This window comes from Hyposmocoma kahamanoa, unplaced genomic scaffold (assembly GCF_003589595.1).
Source record: "Hyposmocoma kahamanoa isolate Upper Pololo Valley unplaced genomic scaffold, ASM358959v1 78, whole genome shotgun sequence".
In the NCBI taxonomy this organism is placed as follows: Eukaryota; Metazoa; Arthropoda; class Insecta; order Lepidoptera; family Cosmopterigidae; genus Hyposmocoma; species Hyposmocoma kahamanoa.
Window position 1 is genome coordinate 22,426,680 of NW_020653945.1, and position 17,333 is coordinate 22,444,012.

General features: G+C 35.8%; 2 protein-coding genes across 2 annotated transcripts in view; one reads left to right on the forward strand and one right to left on the reverse strand.

The window, feature by feature from the left end:
* The window catches only part of LOC113232820, a 12,654-nt gene extending 10,363 nt beyond the window's left edge, over positions 1–2,291 (reverse strand). Inside the window, exon 1 of the mRNA XM_026467645.1 lies at positions 2,109–2,291. Within this exon, the coding sequence (XP_026323430.1) occupies positions 2,109–2,166 (58 nt within the window). The 5' untranslated portion in view covers positions 2,167–2,291. The remainder of the gene's footprint in view (positions 1–2,108) is intronic.
* Positions 2,292–12,338: 10,047 nt separating this feature from the next.
* LOC113233109 lies at positions 12,339–13,760 on the forward strand. The gene is made up of 2 exons (XM_026468097.1): positions 12,339–12,395; positions 12,653–13,760. Exons 1-2 carry the CDS (start codon positions 12,345–12,347, stop codon positions 13,352–13,354), a joined length of 753 nt encoding a protein of 250 aa, XP_026323882.1. The 5' UTR covers positions 12,339–12,344; the 3' UTR covers positions 13,355–13,760.
* Positions 13,761–17,333: the final 3,573 nt, after the last annotated feature.

Genomic DNA, 17,333 nt, shown 5'->3' on the forward strand with positions numbered 1-17,333 from the left:
TTGTTTTAATAATATTAAGTGATGGGACGAACAAGTCGTGCGCCTGACGGTACGCGACACGCCTGTCCATAACAGTTGCAGTGCCACTCAGAGTTTTAACTAGCAAAGGTCTGAGGGGCACTACCACTGCGCCCGTTACCCTGAGACATAAGTTGACAAGTCCCATGTGCCTGTAATTTCACCAGCACCCTTACCTTTTAAAACCGGAACACAGTAATGCTGGCACAATAATTTCTACAATCAGGTAATTTACAAAGTAAATCTAAGTCAATGCTAACAAGGGTCGAGTCTAGTAATCTAACCGCCGCTTACCCAAAACCTATGTTCTAAACTGTTTATATATAGTTAATATATTCTAGGTTTAAACAGATAAGGTTCTCGAGCGGAACCTTGGACTAGATGGACAAGCAGCCAGGTCCAATGCATATTAGAGTTGTTATGTTAAATGTTCGATAAGTTATCCATACCAATTTAGTACCGAATTCCTAATAGGGAGGCAAGCTAATATTTTGGCATTGTAGGTGACAGGCTGGTTCAAAGTAACAAATATGGAAAGTTTTAGTATCAATAGAGCTCCACCTTATCTATTTCTGCTGCCAAGCAGTAATGTGAGCATTACTGCGTTCCGGTTTTGTAGGGTAAGGGTGCTGGTCAAATTACAGGCGCATGGGACTTGTGAACTTATGTCTCAGAGTGACAAGCATAGGTACTTAACTGTGCTATGACTACCAGAGCGACGAAATTCACTCCCGGGTACTATCCTGAATACTCAGAGCCAATTCAAAGGTTTATTTTCCAAATTGGTCCCATCGGGAATCGAACTCGGGACTTCCTCAGCCACCAAAGAGCCGATAGGCCACAGACGCCGACAAAATACGAATTGAGAATCGGTTGATTATAAGTTATTCAGAATTTAAGCTTCCTACGCGGTTGAATGGTTACCATGCTGGATTGCCACGCAGAGGTGCAGGGTTCGATTCCCGGGCCTACACTTATTTTTTGTCGTGAGTTTGGATGTAAAGTCAAAGTATTCCATAGGTAAAATAAATTTACACTTGAAAACATCGCTTTTAAGCTACTGCTCATTCACTATCACGCACACACTCATGTGTGCGTTATTACTATGAAGAACGAGCAAGAAACTCTAGGGATTGCTCTCAAATAAAATTCAATGGTAAGGAATACTTTGAATCAAATTTGTGTGGAACCTAGAGCCATGTCGTCTGTTCATACACGTTTATCTACCACGTAGTTTTCTACGCGTTACATACAAAATTGTCATTTTCGACAACTCATTTTACCTCCCAGTGTTGGGCACGGGTCTCTTTAAGAGAAAGACCTGTTAACCGTGGATTCAATGTTTTCCTTCACGAGAGGTATTAGGTACTACTAAACTTTCACGAATATACGTTACTTAGGCATTAAAGTCATAGGTAAAAAAATGTACACACAGGTATTCGAACCATCGACTTCTCAGCCGAGAAGCAACCGTTCTTTCTCTGGGCTACTACCGTTCAAGGGTTGTGATTTCTGTGATAACTTTTCTATACATACCCAGATAAAAATTTGTGTACACGAGGTTAAACAACTTTCAATATTAAAATTTTATAAATAACATCAGTGAAATAAGTACAAGGGCCTTCAAGTCAACAAGTTTCACCTTCATCGATATATTCCTCGTATTATTAATCAATATTACTCTTAAATCTTCAAGGTCTTGCAAAGTTAAAATTTCGGTTACCGAATAATTGAATAACCTTTAAGTAATACATAACACTGGCGTAATTAATTGAAGACATACAAATATGAGGTGTACTGACTTATGAGGTAATTAGAGATTAGTCTAACCCAAAAATGTGCCAAATTTAATAAGTTCGAATAAATTTCGAAACAATGTTTTCAGTCACTAGTAGAGTTTTTTCTCTCCATGTTGTTTTCATCATATTTTTAACATTCCGTACAGACTCGCTTTATGTATTCCAACCCTCTGCCTCTTATTCTTGATTTTGGCCTCTAGCAGTGAATCAGAAAAGCTTTCATTCAATTTCTTCAGTTGGTTGGAGACTACATAGTTATTATCTACTAAAATTAAGTATAGTTAAACTTACGTGTTACTCTCCCATATGAACTTGTAACAAACACCGCGAAAACAAATAGCACTTTCATTTTTTAATTCCGAACTTTACCGTTAAATTTGAAATAAACTGCTCTTTGTGCAGTTTATCAAAAATGAATTTGTAAAAACAAAATTAGAATTGGGACTTTTTTAATTAGGAATGAATCGAACGAACGTTGGATAGAGAATGCCGACTGGCGCCGAAAATTCTATTATTTGTAGGGAGGGAGAGGTGCTGCCAAGCTGCGCTCGGTGATGGTTGCCAATGCAGGATTTGCTGCCTTTCCAAGATATGTTTCGAGATTGTTTTGTTTTATTACTCGTGACATTTCTTTAAGAGCGGACTCTTAGCTAATAATTACAAGCACGTGAAGATAAAATATTTTTGGATTACAACTATTAATTTAATTCAAGATTAGTTATACGCTACGTCAAGAAAATTTTATGACTGAATATCATTGACTTAAGTCAATGCTGAATGCCAATGTATGGGACATAATAATAAAAATAAGAGAAGTGATAGTTTAACATTTTCACCAAATCCATGGTCTGTAATGTCAAAAAGACAGAGACCGTAATGAAGACGTAAAGGCTCCAATAAAAGAACCACACCACAAAATTTCAATGAAATGTATGTATTTGTGTGATTTTTTGTTGTAACAATTTGATGTTCAGTCAGATATCGCTTGTGCACTGAGTCCGATTAAAATCCGAGAAAGTACGAATATCGCTTGGACACCTATCATTTCTCGGATTCCGAACCAATACAAGTAATAAGTGTCACCAAAAATCTAGCAATAAGTGCGGACCAATACTTTCATGTAAAGTACCACAAATTGTTGAATACATTGATTCAGAGTATTACATTTAAACTCTATTATTATCGTAACATATTTAAGTTATACTATGTCTAAGATATGAATATTAAATTATCATTAGGTTTTACTATTATAATTCACCATTATCATATCAGCCGGAAGACGTCCACTGCTGAACATAGGCCTCGCCTAATGATTTCCAGACTAGTCGATCGGATGCGGCGTGCATCCATCGGTTACCGACGCCCTTACCAGGTCATCCGTCCATCTAGTAGGGGGCCGTTCTTCTAACGCCTTCCGGTTCGTGGTCTCCATTCGAGAACCTTTCTGCCCCGACGGCCGTCACTTCTGCGTGATATGTGCCCTGCCCACTGCCACTTTGCTAACCCTTTGAGCTATGTCGGTGACTTTCGTTCTTCTACGGATCTCCTCATTTCTGATTCGATCACGTAGAGCATTGCTCACTCCATGACTCGTTGAGCGACTTTGAGCTTTTTTATGAAGGCCGTAGTACTATTATAATAATGTTACATTAATCGTTTTATAAATTACAGATTAGATTAATGTCATTCGTAGAGATGTCAATCGGTTTGTTTGAACTACGAATTACCTTTGCGTTCCAGATATTATTTTATTTATTTATTATTTATTGTTTATTATTATTTATTTATTATTATTATTTTTATTATTTTTTACGGAGTAGTAGTAGTAGTGTAGCAACCAATTAAGCAGCATTATTTCACGTCAAAATGCATTTAGTGGCAATATTCTTAGGTCACTAGGTAGCCAGTTAAAAATCTTAATGGCCATAAAATGTGGACTATTTACAACGTTTGATAATCGACAATATGGTGCACGCAACTTATACAATAAACTATTATAAAAAACATAGAATACGTATTATAGCGAAGAAGGTGGAGTTGGTACGGACTGTCAAGCAGTGGAAGGTAGGCAATTTGGGTCATGTACTGCGACATGAGAGGTATCATCTATTGAACATCATAATGATGGACAATAGACGATACCTAGCAAAATGTCATGGTTTCGTAACATCAGGGAGTGGATGGCATCAAGACTATGGAACAACTGTTCAGGCTAGCTCTGGACAAAGAAAGATATAGAAAACTGACTGCCGACCTTCAATTTTAACTGCCTCCGTGGCCGAACGGTTACCATGCCGGACTGCCACGTAGTAGTCCTGGGTTCGATTCCCGGGCCGGGAGAAATATTTGTATGGCCTACATTTATCTCTCTCGTGAGTTTGGTTGTAATTTGTCGTTGTCCATTGTGTGTCCATGGCACCCGCGACAAAGGGTTTCCCTAGTGCGAGGCTATGAGTGTGTACACGCGTTAATAATGGAGAGGCACTTGAAGAGGAAGAAGAAGATGATGACTATTCATTCTAACGCCATTAGACACTTAATGTTAAATCCTTTTTGATTTTGGTATTCATTTAATCATGCTTCTTGCATTGATCTCATAATATACACAAAACAGTGGTTGGATTTTGGACAGAATCATTGTAAACTACATTCAATTCATATCTGGAGATGTATGGAGACCAAAATCTAATTGAAATTTGATCAAATAATGGTCTAAACAAAAAGTCCGTGCGGTTTTTGCCACTAGGCAACTATAAACCGAAAAAGTATTTTTTTATTGTCTATGGTCGTTTTACAAATAATATTTTAACACGCATGTTAAAAATAGGCGGAAAAGTTTTAAGTTTATAATTCATGAAAAACGCGAACCACACACATCTCAAGTGCTCGATTCGTCTTCACGATTCGTCGTTTCAGACAGATCGAAGAGACGAACCGTTAGTGTATGGTTATGTCGTTAACGATTAACTTGTACGCTAGGGGATTATCGACAGATCGACACAATTGCCGTGACGATCAATCGAAACGAAGAATCGTCTACATATGGGTCAAAATCTATTACAGTTTTTTAATGCACACACTCAAAGCCTAGGGAAACTCTGTATCGCGGGTGCCATGGAGACATACATTGACAACTACAAATTATTTCTCCCAGACCGGGAATCGAACCCGGAAGCTCTACGTGATAGTCCAACAAGGTAACCATTCGGCCACTGAGGCAGTTTGACTCGGAAGTTACCTCATCCATGCCTCATCCATTGTATTTGCCCTACGTAGTGCCTAAAAATTTTCGCTTGTTTTTTGGTCTATAAAAAATGGACACGATTATGATGACAAAGAGACCATCCAACGAGTTTTAGAGTTGCATTTTATGAATAAAAATAGGAATCTTTATGAAATGAAAATCCAAATTTTTTTTGGTAGGACGAACACGTCTTGCGCCTGGTAGTAAGCGACACGCCTGTCCATAACAGTTGCAGTGCTACTCAGAGCTTTAAATAGCAAAGATCTGAGGGGCACTACCACTGCGACCGTTACTCTGAGACATAAGTTGACAAGTCCTATGTGCCTGTAATTTCACCAGCACCCTTACCCTTCAAATCCGGAATACACTTATGCTGACATTATTGCTTGGCGGCAGAAGTAGGTAAGGTGGCTGTCCTTCCCTGGACGCACTCGTTCACAAGGAGCTCTACTACTAATATTATAACTAATTATGTATGTATGATTGAATTGAGTATGATTTTTTCTATGATTATCATTTATACTTTGATACCGCATGGATATTTAAGCTCATAAAAATGGGGCCGGTCGAAAACCTATACGATATTGTAGTTTCAACTACCTCAAGAGTTTTGTATGTTAGATTGATTGAACAATATTTACGAGGCTGTAAATTAGACCGAAAAGGCATGGTCGGTTTGTATCAGAAGCAGAGCAATGCAGTCACATAGACCCAAGACAAAAAATGTAGAGCAACCGGCAACGCCGGCGCACGATTACATTACATAATGGAACGTAACAGAATTATCTGCAAACAAATGCTGCAACCGACGCGAGCAGGCTGCAATCAGTTAAATATTTCCGTCTGACGCGGGAGCATGACCTACGTTCATTAATCGTATTTTATTAACCGACTTCAAAAAAGAGGAGGTATAATTCGACTGTATTTTTTTGTGCGTATGTGACACGATAATTTCAGATAATTTGTGAACCGATTTTGAAGATTCTTTTTTGTTGGAAAGAGGGTACCTCAATATTGATCTCATTTAAATTTGAAGGAAATATTCTACCTTTAGAGTTGAAATATTTCCTGTGGCAAAGTAGGGAATGAATCTGGTTTCGCGTCGTTTCCAGTAACCGATTTCAATAAAATAAAACTTGGCAAATAGATGTAATTCCACGAACTTTTGAGGTCGGTTTTATATAAAAAAGATATAAAGATTGATAACAATCATTAACCTTAAGTCGCCGAGGCGAAAGATAGTTACCACGCCTTCATGTACATTAATGGCCAATCTGAATTGTATTTACTAGGCAACAACATTTAAATTCCTCTGAACAACAAAACCGCGCGGTTGCCTCGCGGCCGCCGCGTAGGCCACATTCAAGCCAATCTCGCCTGCGTACCCGGGATGCTTATTTAAGTTAAAACGTTATAGCTAAATAAATAGAGCGCATTTCACCATGACAGCGAGAGCTGTTCCATCGACGCGCGCTGTTTCAATGCACTGTGTGGCATATCTTTCTGATTTATATGTAGTACAACGCAATTGCGACGTCGCAGCGCCACATAAGAGAGATCCCTTATGTGTAATAAAATGGAGATGCGATAACACAACGCCGAAGCAACGCCCGTATGGCATTTCCCTTATATTTTGCGAACTATACTCTTATTCGTTATTATTATGGATACGAAGATCGAACAAACACAAAGAAAAATTCTTTCGATCCGACTGGTAGCCACGTTGAGGCAAAAGACGCTGGTGCGCGTCCAGTTACATCGAAGGATATTTTTTGTGTTGTTCGTTTTTTGTATCAATAATAATAACAAACTAGTAGAATATTTTCACAAAACTAGTAAAAACATAATGATATGCAATAAAAATAAAACATGTAGACATGAATAATAAGAAATAAATTATTTTATATTATATGTTGTTCAGGGTGGAGCATGATACAATATATTGTATGTCATGTAAATAGACGCACGCGGTCGCTCAGTGTACATAACTAAATAGTTATTAAACTGACATAAATTTTATCTAAAACATGTTCGGAAACGCAAACAAATACGATTATGGTTTTTGGTATAAGTAGTAACCTGAAATACTAAAGGAGGGGCACATTACAGATACAGTTCACTAGCTCGTAAAAATTATCTGATTGTTATATAAAAAGTGCTTTTTATAAGTGTTAGTATAAAATGTGAATATTATGACAAACGACACTATTAAATTAAGTTATAAAAAATATTATTACGCAAGCGAAAATTACATTAAATAAGGGTTATATCTTTTAAAAATTAATTGATTGATGATTTTCACACAAGTCGCCACAAAGCTTGTATTTTTAAGATGCCTATCCGTAATTATCAGAATTCATTTCTTTTATTCACACCATTTTCCCATCAGGGTAGGCAGTGACTACAGCCTTCGACTTGCCACGATCCTGACACACATATTTCGCAACATCAAGACGCTTCAATGCTTTCATACACGCTTATTGATTAAAGGAAACTCTTGGCCTGGCGTTTCTTGAGGACATCCTCAATTTGCTCGTGCTAACTTCACCTTGAAAGGCTCTTACTAACTTGTCGGCTCACACGTATCATCTCTACCTGTCCAAGTACCTTTTCAATATCAAAAGCTAACTGATATAATTATAGGAAATAAAACTATTTTTCCGGATTTAAATCGCGTATATTTGTTTTTTCCAACAAACCGACGTTTCGGGCCCTTTACAGGTCCCATGGTCACGGTAGACTGTCAATAGTTTCATTTCCTATGTGTAACAATTGCGAAAACCTAAGAACTTGATATAATTATATCATCATCTACCCACTTATACGTCCCACTGCAAGGTACGGGTCTCCTCTCAGGCGAGTGTCACGCCCACAGAACGATAAATACAGTAGAAGTGGTTAGTTAGCGTCTGACGCGTGCCAACTATAGGTCTCGAAATACTTATCTGAGCTCTGTTCGCCATTTTTGCTTTGTATGGTACGGTTATGGCATTATTTCGTGCAAATTCTCTAAAATCGTAGAAAAATGCTTTATTGTGGTGTTTTGTAGTGGAGAAATGATAAACGCACCAAAAATATTACCTGTGGTGGTATTTCATATCATCGGAAAGTGTTATTTTAATAAATTTTCAATTTTCTGTTTATCGAAATAATTTTTTTGTTACAAAAAACGAAAGCAAAGCTTGTACCCTTTTTTTTTTTTTTGACGGGGGGGAAATCTTTATGGATACCCCTGAGCTCAGGGAGACTCAGGAGTTATGTGGGGACTTTCCCTCCACACTGGAAGGCCTACCCCACTAAAACCCCCCCGGGTTTCCCTCTCGCCGGTTGAGTCGGCGCCGTGGGATCAGTGAACATTCACCACGACGCCGCCCGGAAAGCTTGTACCCCTACAATAAGGTCGCTTCTTGTTTAGACTAAATTAATAACCCCAATTCGTGGTGGTTCAGCAATAAACCGCTAGATGGCAGCATATTGATTAAAATTTCAATATAATATCAAAACGTCGTAACTTGTATTGATGTTATTGAAGTTTCAACGATATGCCAACAGGGTAAAGTTTAAATTATATTAACAATCAAGAATTTGCTATTTCTTTTTAAATTTGAAACTACGACCAATCAATATCAAGATTTTGTAGTGTTTCAAATTAAGAATGTGTGAGTTTTGGCGGCATCGGTTCTGTCAATAGTGCGAGGCTTAAGCGGCTTCCGTTGTTTTTTTTCTTTCGTGGTCACGCCTATCCGTAACAGTTGCAGTGCCACTCAAAGCTTTAAATCGCAAAGATCTTATGGGCAATGCCACTGCGCCCATCACCCTGAGACATAAGTTGAAAAATCCTATGTGCCTGTAATTTCACTAGCACCCCTTACCCTCCTAAACCGGAACACAGTAATGCTCACATTACCGCTTGGCGGCAGAAATAGGTAAGGCAGTACTTCCCTGGACGAACTCTTTCTCAAGGAGCTCTACTGCTGTTAAATATTTACAATATCTATTAAAACTAAAACTAAACAAAAACCTCAGTAGGTGTATCTGTGCACCGCAATTCCTTTAAGGGAAGGTAACGAAGCTACGATTCTATAAAATATCACGAGGCCGCTGACAAAAGATGCAAGTAAACAAATAACTACCTTCGGAATAGTGTCAACAATAATTCGCAATAGAAATATGCTGCACGTGTCAATTTGCACTAAAGCATTTGGCTGTGTAATTGTAAGACCCAAACGAAAGTAAAGAACACGCAAATTGCTTATGATAATTGTGAAGTACCTACTAAAACCTTAAAGTGACAAATAATTGCATATATTTACACAGGTCAATAGAAGTTGGCTTTCGTATATTTCAATCTTGTTGGCCTCGATGTATGTTTGCTATAAGCCGCTTTGTCTTTTGTTATGAATAGATCCAACACTGTATGAGTGATTGAAAAGAAAGATTGTAGAAAATTATAAAAGGTAGACAGGTAGGTACCGTCGTCACGTGCATATTTATTGCGATAGCTAACACCCACCTGACAATCTTGACGATAATGGCAAATCCTCTTTAAGAAGAAATCTATTTCTAGCAGTTCACAGATGATTGTGATGTGGTGGTAGTTAGTGCTAACCAGTTTTTTTAAATACTGTTGCAACTACGTACCGTACATGGTAATATAGAAAAAAAATTTTGACGCTCCAATTTAAGGTAGGCGTCCTCAGATACGCAACGTACGGACCGCACGCACCGAGCTGTCAGTAACGAAACCTTTCCGATGCGGGCCGACGACGTCATAAGGATTGCATATCAGTGGATGAGCACCGAGCGCGCGCCGTCGCGTTGCGATCTCTTCTTAAATATGTCATGTATTCAGATATCGTGTTTTTTTCTCTTCTTTCTTCTACTGCCAACAAACAAGCCACCACGACAAATAGTTCTTCATCACTTTCCAAATCCATTGTCTCGCACACACAAGTTACACTCGTCTACTCGCTACGAAAATTGGCGTCGCCATTCCGATAGCCACTAGTAAACCGGAACACAGTAATGCTGAAATTACTGCTTATCGGCAGAAATGGGTATGGTTACAGCACTTCTCTGGACGAACTCTTCCACAAGGAGCTCTAATGCCACTAAATGTATGGTATGATTGGAATGAACGGAATGAGCTTCATGAGCGGAATATCGATTTGCTTGCGTTTGAGCTCGTCTTTAGTGCTTATAAAGTTTGAAAGCTTTTAGAGAAGAAATTAAATTACTGAATTTTGACTTACCGAAACCAACATAATTTTCAAGGTCTTCGTGATTTCACAAAAAAATTAAGCAACCAAGCTTTATCCCCCAAAATACTTTTAAATAATTACAAACTTCATCATAGATGTCGTCAGTAATTCAAATTCAAATTCAAAATAATCTTTATTTCATAGGTAAGCATTATTACACTTGAAATCGTCACAATGATCAACTCTATGGCTCATTCGTAAGGCAGATTCCCCTGAGAAGAATGAGCAAGAAACTCTAGGGGTTGCTCTTTGTAAATAACATTTACAATATTTTTTTTTTTATTTGATACATCAGAGATCGAGACTACCTCCATGAGCTAAACGGGTTACTACCACGGATTTTTGTCATCCAAGTACGCAGAAGTTTGAAGATTTGACGGATTCAACTACCAAACAATAAACGAGCTCAATTTTAACAACCATTTTTTGCAGAAAACTATTATGAGTCTCATTATAGATTTAGTTAATAATATTATGTCTAACCTCGCGCTCAACGATGATATTGTTATATTGTTGTGTAACTACTTTCGTAAAATCTAGTTTGTATTTAGGAAATAATACAAACTAGATTTTACGTTATTAACGCATGTTTTTATTATTTATGGAAATACCTTTTTCATTTTGTACGACATCTATGTGCAAACTACTAAATTAGTTTCACTATTAAATCATGAATCATGATATATAAATCAATAATCGATTTCGAGAGTGGTTAGGAATAAAATACATCAAACAAATAACAGTTGTCACTGGTAGACCACTGAAAGACTATGATATAACTGTTTTTTTAACCCCCAACGCAAAAAGGAGTTATATTGTAAGATTGTTTGTGTGTGTGCGTGTGCGTGTGAGCGTGCGTGTCTGTTGGCGTTCGTGCGTGTGCGTGATGTGTTTTTATAACATTCACTGTAGATCGTAGCCAGATGGACTGATCTGAAAACAGTATTTTTAAGACTGGTTGGCATTGGGATTGGTATGATTTTTACCTACATTTGATGACCACTTGTTTAAAGATTCCTGGAGTGTGAATTTCGGAAAATAAATATTTATTAAAAAATCCACTTGTCCCATCGTCTAGAAATTTGTTAATTGACACTACAATAATAATATATAATAATTATGGTAAACTTGATCTTATGATGATGGGTTCGACCCGTTTTTTTAATATAATTAGGAAAATTAACTTTCCTGAATTGGTTCTGGTCTGGGTGTTCATTGGTGTTGGGTAATTTTCAGATTAGTTTTCACTACCCAATTTCTGTTAAATTTTTATTATTTAAGTATTGGAGTATATCATCGTGAAATATTAAATAATAGTTTAGGTTACTACACTCGAGTACTAAATAAAGCTTCATGAGAAATATTCTAGAATATTTAAACAATAAAAATTGCCACCAAAATTATGTACTGAAAACTAATCTGAAAATTACCTTGTTATATTATTATTATTATCACAGTAACTTGAACTAAAGAAAATCTATTTCTAGTCCTTAGTTTTCTTCACCTTAAAAAAAATTAAATACTTAGGTAGTTGTATTTAATTAAGATAATATACAGGTAAGGTAAAAAAGACAAGAAAAGCTTAACTACTAGAAAGTAAAACTAAGATTTAGATCAAAATCCTGATATTTAAGTTATACGATTTCTTTAATTCCTTAAAAATGTAAAACATCGATGACAATGTTTTTTTGGAATAGTGATATATTATATTTGTGGAATTTACTTAGCTTAATGATAATATTAACGATTGCAAAATCCAAATCATAAATAAAACGAAATAAAACATCATAAATTGTTTGAATATTGATGAACAAATTGTCATATAAAAAAAAACACCTGTGTGGATTTCATTCCAACACTTGTGATTCCTGACGAAAATGGCTTACACATACGTGCTTCAACGCCGTATTGTGATAAGAAGTTCATGGTATAATTCAATAAAAATTCAATTGATAAAATATTGTAGTATCATTAACTATAAAAGGATTTAATAAATTCATTGTTCGATTATTTTTACCAAGGATGTCGTGGGGTCGTGTTTGTTTTATAGTATATTATTTGTGTTCTTGGCAGGTTAGTAATTACTTTCTTTAAATTTGTGGAAATTTTCCTCTAAGATGTGAAGCTATTTTTTTAAACATTTTTGAATTGGGTTTGGGTCAACTTAATTATCATTCGGAGTACAATTTATTAATTCAAACGAGTGCTTTATAGTTAAAATTTGTAATTGAATTCACCATTTATGTTACACACTTTCCACGAACCATATAAGTGATTAGAATTAGTAAACTTACTTTAAGTAAACCAACACAAATGATTTTGTTTTACAGTATGAACAATACGAATCAAGAGCAGTTTGCCCACAAGAAACTTGTTATGAATCCAGATATATTCCACCATTTGCTAAAAGTCCACTGAAACCTAGTTGTCAACCAAATCATAGTCCGAAGTGTATAAATCCAGTATTCAATGGACCCTATAAACCGCAACAACAAGACTATACTAAAATTACATGGCCTTTATATAGTTTACCTACAAGGACAAATATATTCGTATATTTTACATGGCCAGCACAACCTACAATTAATTATGGAATTGCTAGTGGTGAAACAGTATTTCCAAATCCCAGCTCAGTCAGCTATCATGTTAATCCTGTCGTTATGGTAACAGTAGATGAAAATGGGTCTGTAGAAACAGATGTTCAAACTTGTGTCGATTTTTCATATGACGATGCTAATGTGCCATCAAAAGTGGTAATTGATAAAGATAAAGGAGTATATGATAAAAAGCAAGTGGAAAAAGTAATACCTGTCACAGAACCTGATGTCGATAAATGCAGTGAAGGAGAGAAGCCTTACCTTAAAGCACCAAAAGAGAAACCTGAGGCTGAAGCACCAGCAAAAGAGATTAGCGATGCCTCAAGAATGTCTCCTAAAAATTTAGGTCCTGTGTTATTTCCGCCTCCCCCCCGCGACGACGATACAGAATCAATAGATGATGATCTAAACGATATGTGTGAATCTACAAATTAGAAATCAAAATCAAATGACAAACATGAACCACCGCCAAAAGAGGTGCAAGATGAAAAGAAAGCATAAGAAGATCCTAATCCTGAACCATCGGCAGAGGATTCTAAACAACCGGGAAAGGTGTTAAAATTTAAATCGTTGGAACCTAAGTCTGAACCACCAGCATAAAAGACTGAAGATAAGAAGGAAAAAAAATTGGGCCAAAAAAAAATGGGCCGGTGCTATTTCCAAGTAGTCCAAGCGACGATGAGACAGAATGAGATGACTATGATACAACAGACGCGTATGAACCTATAGACCAAATGAACATCAAAATCAGTGTAAAATGTAACAAACACCAATTAGCCACAGTACCTGAAATAATTTAACAAGTGTCCTGCGCGCCACTATTACAACATTTTAACAGCCACTAAAGTTCATAACATTGTCAAAAACCGAGCACCCCGTACAAATTATGAGAGTGGCTGAGGAGACTTATATGGATTTACAGTAAAAATTAAGAATCTTGATAAGTCTGTTTTATTTATTTGAAAACATTAAGCATTTTATCCATACTTGCATACAAAAAATGTATAAGTGAAAAGAAACGTGAGCATAATTTGCACATCTACAGGAAATATATAATAAGTATTGAATTTAGCGCAATTATTGTTAAAACATGTAAATCTGATAAACAAAGGCAAGTTTAATGTACTTCAAAACTAATAGAGTTCAAAACGTTTCTTCTTCTTCTCTTCTTATCTTACTTCTTCTTCTTCTTACTTATCTCACAAACCAGACCACATCAAAAATGTTTGATGATTAGACATGCATTTGGGAAATTATAAAAGAGAAACAAGCACTGTTTCATATTTTCAATGTGATAAATAATTAGTAGTCAGAAAGTACTGGAAACAAAGTAAAGATTTATTCACTGCACTAAACAAGCATCGAAAACACTGACCATGACGGACGGATTCGTAATTTTGAAAATCACTATTGACGCACTATTATTTTATTGACAAACAACATGACAATGAAATAACTTTCTTTATATTTTTCCATATTGTAAGGGTAAAACCTTTTTAAGCTCTGTGACGCAGCTACTATGGAATATCATTCAGAGATTCATAGAACATTTTGCCAAAACCTGATATGGTAAAAACATTTCAGAAACTCAAGAACTTCAGTGAAAACAACACAATTAAAATAGTAAAATGAATACAAATATAAATTATGTAAAAATATAAGTAAAATAAATATAAAAGACGCTAATTACTATTATTATGTTATTATTATACTAATGTTTCAATTTATTTTAATTCTATTACTCATTAATTAATAATAAATTTAATTCAGTAAAAATTCATATTTTTAAAATAAAATCATTTGTAAAGCGTGTGAAGCGTAAATTGGAACGTAATTTGGAAAAAAAAAGAATTATAATATATAATATATAATAGGGTGCTTTGCACTGTTTGATGACTTCTCAGTCAACCGTGACCTTGTGACCTGTAAAAGGCCTGAAACGTTGGTTAGTTAAAAACAAATATCCGCGATTTAAATGTAGAAAGAAATAGTTTGATTTCCCTTGTATAACTTTCGCGAAGACCTGAGAACTCAATATGTTACTATACATCATAGGTTCCCAAATTTTTTGACTTACCGCCCACTTAGGCAAGATAAAAAAATTTCAACGCCCATCACTACAAAAAATGGCTTATTCCCATCGTATCCCCAATTCAGGGGATCAAGAATAAATATTAATATTTTATTTCCACCTGATACCGTGGTACGCACAAGTTTATTTTTGGTAGGTACTGTGGTACAGTCAACAAAAAAATGTATTTTAGGGTTGTGCTGCATATCATTTAGTTTATTAGAAATGAACAACATTAACAGCACTAACTTATATAACTGTATTAACTTAGATTTCAAAACTTATTTTTCTCTTGATTTTACTTACCTTACAAATACACTGAGGGGATCCGTTGGGAGTTGCACAGTATAGAGGGGATCAGTTGCAATTTAAAATTCGCGGTAGATCAGTTTTGGTATTCAAATGGGAATATGTCCAAATGCAACCAGGTATTTTTTATACAAAAAATTACGGAAAAAGAATACATGCTTATTTTTTTGTTACTATGTATTGTAGTATATTTTATATAAATAATTCAGGTTTTTCTTCAAATGCGGTGGCACCCGAATTGCTTCCGAAACCCTACCACCCCTTTTTTTTTTTTTTTTTTTGAAAATCTAAATGGGGAAATCTTTATGGATATCCCTGAGCCCAGGGAGACGCAGGAGTTATGTGGGGACTCTCCCTCCAAACTGGAGGGACTACCCCACTAAAGCCCCCCCGGGTTTCCCTCCCGCCGGTTGAGTCGGCGCCGTGGGATCAGTGAACATTCACCACGACGCCGCCCTACCACCCCTAGAGCTAAGCGCCCACTGGGAGCACTTTGGTAACCTTTGCTATATATGAAGATCGTGGTCGTCATTTAATACTTGCTGTACAACAAATCAGACCCGGTTGATTGGAAAATTATAGGATAGTGTAATATAATATATATGAGATCAAGAGATCTTAGTTATAATTTGGGAGCCTGTGTATTTTACCAAAAAGACATGGTCTGTCAGTGTCAGAATCAGAGCAATGCAGTCACATAGTTCCGATATAAAAAATGTAGAGCAGCCAGCAACGCCGGCGCACGATTACATTACATAATGCCGCGTAACAGAATTATCTGTAAACAAATGCTGCAATCGACGCGGTCCAGCTACAATCTGTTAAATTGTACCACCATCTGATGAGCGAATAACCTGCGAGTTACATAGTATTTTTTTTTAATATCATATCAAGTAACGGGACGCACAAGTCGTGTGCCTGGTAGTAAACTACACGCCTGTCCATAACGGTTACAGTGCCACTCAAGGCTTTAAATTGCAAAGATCTGAGGGGCACTACCACTGCGCTCGTCATTTGTACATTATTGTTTGCAATAAAGTTTAAAAAATATTCCCGTTCAACTACATTTCTTTTTCTACGTCGCCACGAAAGATAATCGTATTTCTTACGTTCGCCACTAAAACTTGATTTGAGATTCATTCTTCAAAATGTTCTTGCTCATAATCACATAAATTAAACAAAATCGATTAAATTCTATTAGTAATAATACTACTATTTAATAAATTAATCAACACTTTGAATATCGTATGGGTAAACTTACAGGCTGCCTTTGACGGCAATGTCGTGTTAAATGTAGGTAGTTAAAACACAAACTACCAAGTTCTTTTTTCATCACTGGAGTCAAAGACGTTCTTGTTGAAAAAGGCCAAACCTTCTTCGTTGTGCGCGACATCTGTACGAGAACTAATGAACTATTTCACTAAAATTACTCTTGAAACATGATCCATAAATCTTTATGACACGTGTAATTTATTAGAGGTTAAAAATTAAATGTATCAAAAAATAATAGATGTCGCTGCAATTAGTTCTTTTCTTTCTTCGTCATAATTTGAAAGGAATTCTTTATTTTTTAATTCAGTAATGTTAAAGTAAAATAAGGATTTCGTAATAAATCTATTTTATGAAGAGAAAGTTTTACAGGATTTTAAAACCTGTAAAGTTATTTTTGTATGTATTATGATAATAATAAAGTTGTCCGTTTCTTTTGTTTCCATCCTCCTTTTGAATTAAAAAATGACGACTTTTAAAGAATGTTATATATCTTTTTATTTATTAACTTTATTTAACCTCGTAGCAAATTGCAGAATTTTAGTGAAAATACACTTCTAGTGTTAAATTTTAAATCTTTGAAAAAATAAAACAAATTATAAATCTTGTAATTTCTTTAATCTAAAGTAAATATAATTTACAATAACATTTTAGTAAGTACTTTAAAGCCGTCTCTGTAAATACAATATACACAAAAAGGGCAGAAAATGTCTGATTATGAAAACATACGAAGATGTGTAAGTAATTGACCGAGAATTACTTAAA

Bases quoted from the DNA above. Each gene is read 5' to 3' on its own strand.
- LOC113233109 (XM_026468097.1), top strand. From the start codon at position 12,345: ATGTCGTGGGGTCGTGTTTGTTTTATAGTATATTATTTGTGTTCTTGG. The intron at 12,396-12,652 runs GTTAGTAATTAC...TTTGTTTTACAG, and splicing joins ATTATTTGTGTTCTTGGCAG to TATGAACAATACGAATCAAG.